We start from the raw sequence: 4,568 nt of genomic DNA on the forward strand, positions 1-4,568 counted from the left end.
GATAAATGCACATCTAAAGAAACATGTTTACATGGCACCACATCATCATATGACTGACTACATGGACTTTCACAACGCCATGTCACCACCCGATTAAAAACCTCGTAGCCAACTAAGCACCAAGCATAGAGCTTTGACCGGTTGTTTAGGTTTTGACTGAATGCCCCATGCCAAGTTTTCATTGGCTATCAAATCCAACTATATCATGATGAAAACCCCATGATACTACCTAAATATGAATCAATTTCTAACAAAATATCTCAATTTATGACCATCTTGCTACTAGAAACAGAGAACACCCTTTGCTTCCCCACATGGTCAGTCAGCAGTGTTGTCATTGGCAGAACTGAAAGCCCTAATGGTGCTTTGTCTTTGCCATTGGAACATATGTACATCATAGGACTAACAGAATAAGTAGTCTGGAACCTAGTAATACCAAGTTCCAACAATCAAACACAAAGTTCACATGTTACCCATTGTAGCTACATACATTGAAAGTTCTGGCACCAAACTATTGATTTCAATCATTTGCAGACGGTCTTCAGTCTCTTTGCAGCCTGCACAAAACCTAAGATTACCTGCAACTCATCCAATTGCTTCAGGATACATTTTAAGAGCAATTGGATTCAAAAATTACAGGGTTGAGCACCTTTCAACTATTTTACTGAATGCACCAGGCAGAAATGACAGATTTATACATGTGAAGTTCATGCTTACCTGTGACATGAAATGCCTCTCAACTACCTCGATTAGCTGCTCCTTAGAAGGGTTTGGACTGGCATTCACCTATTGCAGGCAAAGAAAATATGATCGCATGGAAACGAGTATTATGTAGGAAAAGAAAGATAGGTATGTGATAAAGTTCATTGTATAGAATCACCAATTATGACTCCAACTTACAAGATTAAAGTGCCGCCAATATCTCCACAGTGCCGTTGTTTCTAATTTGCTCAGATCAACTTTCTACACCGATTAAGTCATGATCAATATGGCAGATCTAAAATGAAAAGAACTCTGGTTTCTACAGAAGAAACAATGAAATGACCAGCAATACAACACATGACGGAACTCTAATCAAAACATCACCTAGGCTCTAATCACAAGTGCAAACAATGGACCATGCACCATAAGAACCAAAACTGAATCATGTAAATTCTTGCCCTTACCATGGTGCCCCTTGAGGATGAAATAGACCCCTTTGACTTTGAATCAGAAGAGTGCGACCAGGTTAAGGATTTACTTAAAGATCCTTTATAGTGCCTGGTTTTTGAGTTTTGTGGCTTTTGTGACTGGGTATCATCAAATGCTGAAAATGGTTACAGTATGTCATGTCAGAAGGACATGATGAAGGCATACCAAGAGAACTGATTAGAACAATCAAAGATGCTTTTATGAATACATATTTTACAGATGAACTCCATCCAAACTATGTAAGGAAATCTCTGTTCAAAAAAATTTAAAGCTGACATAATGGTCCTGCTAAGACAAAACCTCATTGTCATGACTCACAAAACTCGATAAAGAATATATCTAGCAAACTATCTATATCTAAAGAAAAACAACTTTTCATTGTGGGAAAGGTTGAATGCAGTAGCAACATGAATCAAATTATTTTTTAATCCAAAGAAAACAATAGCTAAAACTAAGCTAATAAATCAAATAAGTTATCTGCTTATACAAAATCATAAAAGATATACAGTGGTCAGACATAGTACATGAATATCTTCTAAATTAAAGAGCTACCCAACAACACGTACTAGAAGATAAGATCTCCAACATAAATGTGTATTCTTCATTGAGAACATATTACACCCTACACTCATTAGTACGTTCACTTCATCTAGACCAACATTTCAACAAATGTCTGAATTTTTCCCAGGACTCATGCTTCAGAAACAGTACATATAGAGTGAAAGTCAACCCCTGGATAGACAAATCCACATAGGATAATATTTAAGCTTGAAAACAAGAATCAAAGAGAAGATTAGTTCCTAAGAGTATGGAGACAATAACTTATAAGAATATATATTATGCCTGCAAAGATGGGTCCGACAACATAGAATAGAAATGTATCAGTTGCTTACAGAAAGAACGGCAAAAAAAGAAAGGAAAATCAGGGTAGTATTAACAAAAGGTATCATTGTCACAAACTCAAAGCAAGTCAATTTAAGAGCTCATACTTGTTATTGCCATGGAATGTTAGTCACATTAACTCCACCAGCTGAAGGACGATAGATCAGCAATTTTCCTGGCTTGTGTTTAATATAGGGGGAGTGATGATACAATAATCAAAGTAAGGAGAAAGAGCTAAGTAGTTCATGGATGAACTAGGCCAAGTGCATATTTTTACTAGACCAATTGGATCCTTACCCATATTTGAACTGTTCCACTGAATGTTCTCACACTCGATCTCATCATCTTCCTCATGGCCACTTGGGGCTTCAATTACGCTAAGTGCATTTCTTTGCAGCTTCACCTCTATTCCATTTGTCAAAACCTGTATTTTTCAAATTTTATAACATGGTTAAATCTGCATCAACTACGTCGATGACAATAACCAAAAGCTACACTGTTGAAGAAATGATGTCATCCAAACTTATCAAAAGCAGAAAAGAAAAAAACTGCAACAATGTCATCCAACACAAACAAACTCTTGATATCATCTTCTTAAATATAAAGATATATGGAATTTATGTTATGGTGCTCATGAGATGAACTATATATGGTATCATCTGTCATTCACTGGCATGTTCTTTTGATAACTAACAATACTACAAGATATATACACCAGACACAATATCTGGATTGAACGTAAATAAGGAATACGGGATATCAGTGAATTTCATCTATTTTAACTGTCCTTAAGAAAGGGATCAATATTCTCGGTTATTGTTCAAGTGCCACTATCAGCTAAAGCAACATAATTTGAGCAACAAGAACAAGTTCAAAGCTAATACCAACTTCCAATTTTGGCAGCTTGCATGATATATGTTGTTTCGTCTTTGATTTTTAGTCTGCCGATCTATCATAGTACACCATTTGTTTTGGCCTCTTGAAACCTTGACTTGTTATTTTACTGTTTGCAAGCCAATATCTTTATCAAGATTAAGAACAATCAAAGAGGATACATTTTTTTTCTCAATTAAAAAAAGGCCTAACAAGAAAAGGCCTTTAAATTGACTCGAAAACCCCCCAGCTGGATTACATTGTCCACACAAACCAAGCCACTGATCTGCAAATGCAAATTCCCCTTCTCAAAACGTGAAAACCCTATCAAATTATAACCCAAACCCATACGAATCTTAGGAAAAACCTCTCCTTTCCCATCAAGAACCGGATAAGCTGTTCACAATCGAACAAGGGAAGGTAATTACCAGCCAATGCCACCCGCCGAGGCCGACGGCCTTCTTGACGACCCCCTGGAGACCGACGAGCACCGATTTGGTCCTGTTGTTGCCCGTGACCACAACCTTGGTGTGGCGAGGGAGCACCGAAAGCTCCTCCTCGCTGCTCTCCCCGCAGCTCTGCTGGAATCCACCACTCATCCTGCCATCGATAGCTGCCAGCATCGTTCACTCCCCCGCTACTCCACTGAACCAAATTCACCCCCAAAAAAAATTTGGCCGAAAATAGGCGGAATCAGGTCAAACAAACTAATCTCATTCAAAATAAGGCATTGCAGCAGAAGGATCAAACGAAAAAAAGGAGAAATTAGCGGAATCTCGTGGTTCTCGGAGATAAAAAGGGGAGACCAGAGTACTCTGCTTTCTCTAGTCTCATTGTCTCCTCTCTCCGGATCTCTTTTTTTCTCTTTTGTTGCTCTGCACCGCGACCTCCCTGAGAGAACCAATAGAAACGGGGCGCGTATACGCGGTAGGGGTCGTCAAGTCACGAGCGCCGTGTGGGTCGGACGGCTGCGACGGGAACGGAAGCAAACGATGTTGAGTATAAAGTCGTATTTGCCCCTAAGGCTGGCTACATTAGAAAATGAAGTAATTGCGTTTAGTGTTTCGTTCAATTTTCTCAGTAGAAAATGCTTGGCCCCACCTGGTGATGGCAGTTCGGTGATATCAGTGCTTCAATGAGGGTTATAAGGGGAGAAGGGAGACGGAGAGGATCCGACGACGTCCGTAACGGAGAGAGGAAAGAGGTGTCGCCGGAGATCGCGGGGCCCACGCGGTGGTCACCCGGCGCCGCACCCGTCGCGTTATCCTTGGGTCGCACGACAACTTAAGGCCTTATCCGACACCGCACGCCTTCCCCCACCCACGAAGAAATAATATCTACGGGGCCGTAATTGGGGGGACACGATGGCTGCTGCTGGTGCCGTTTTCCCGCCAAAGGTGCGCAATCGTGACCGTCCATCTCGCGATCTTGGTCCCTCGGATACCGCGGGAAACAGCGTGTGGCTTAATTATCAGCTGCGGTAATTAAAATAAAATACATTGATTGATATATTGCTTCAGGAATTCTAAAAAGAAAGAGATTAATTTTGATATGTGATAATTACAAATAAAAAAGGACGGGTGACTCCTCCCTGTTATCAACATAATAATGATCATTGTCCA

The 4,568-nt window shown here is 40.1% G+C and overlaps 1 protein-coding gene across 4 annotated transcripts; it reads right to left on the reverse strand.

The window, feature by feature from the left end:
* Positions 1–347: 347 nt before the first annotated feature.
* On the reverse strand, positions 348–3,898 carry LOC135617942 (uncharacterized). 4 transcript variants are annotated; one of them, XM_065118770.1, is made up of 6 exons: positions 3,375–3,817; positions 2,371–2,497; positions 1,167–1,306; positions 901–963; positions 718–786; positions 348–578 (listed from the first exon to the last, which is right to left on the reverse strand). In XM_065118770.1, exons 1-6 carry the CDS (start codon positions 3,567–3,569, stop codon positions 525–527), a joined length of 648 nt encoding a protein of 215 aa, XP_064974842.1. In that variant the 5' UTR covers positions 3,570–3,817; the 3' UTR covers positions 348–524. The 4 variants fall into 4 exon arrangements, with proteins under 4 accessions (XP_064974842.1, XP_064974841.1, XP_064974840.1 ...); XM_065118769.1 differs by having other exon boundaries at positions 348–596; XM_065118768.1 differs by having other exon boundaries at positions 389–786; positions 3,375–3,591; positions 3,761–3,898.
* Positions 3,899–4,568: the final 670 nt, after the last annotated feature.

Source organism: Musa acuminata, chromosome BXJ2-7 (assembly GCF_036884655.1).
Source record: "Musa acuminata AAA Group cultivar baxijiao chromosome BXJ2-7, Cavendish_Baxijiao_AAA, whole genome shotgun sequence".
Taxonomy (NCBI): Eukaryota; Viridiplantae; Streptophyta; class Magnoliopsida; order Zingiberales; family Musaceae; genus Musa; species Musa acuminata.

What these genes read in the sequence shown, in the direction of transcription:
- LOC135617942 (XM_065118768.1), bottom strand. Translation starts at nt 3,569, where the DNA reads ATGCTGGCAGCTATCGATGGCAGGATGAGTGGTGGATTCCAGCAGAGC. An exon ending in TCGGCGGGTGGCATTGGCTG is followed by an intron (nt 2,498 to 3,374) that starts GTAATTACCTTC and finishes TGAAAAATACAG; the next exon opens with GTTTTGACAAATGGAATAGA. An exon ending in ATTGGCGGCACTTTAATCTT is followed by an intron (nt 787 to 900) that starts GTAAGTTGGAGT and finishes TGCCTGCAATAG; the next exon opens with GTGAATGCCAGTCCAAACCC.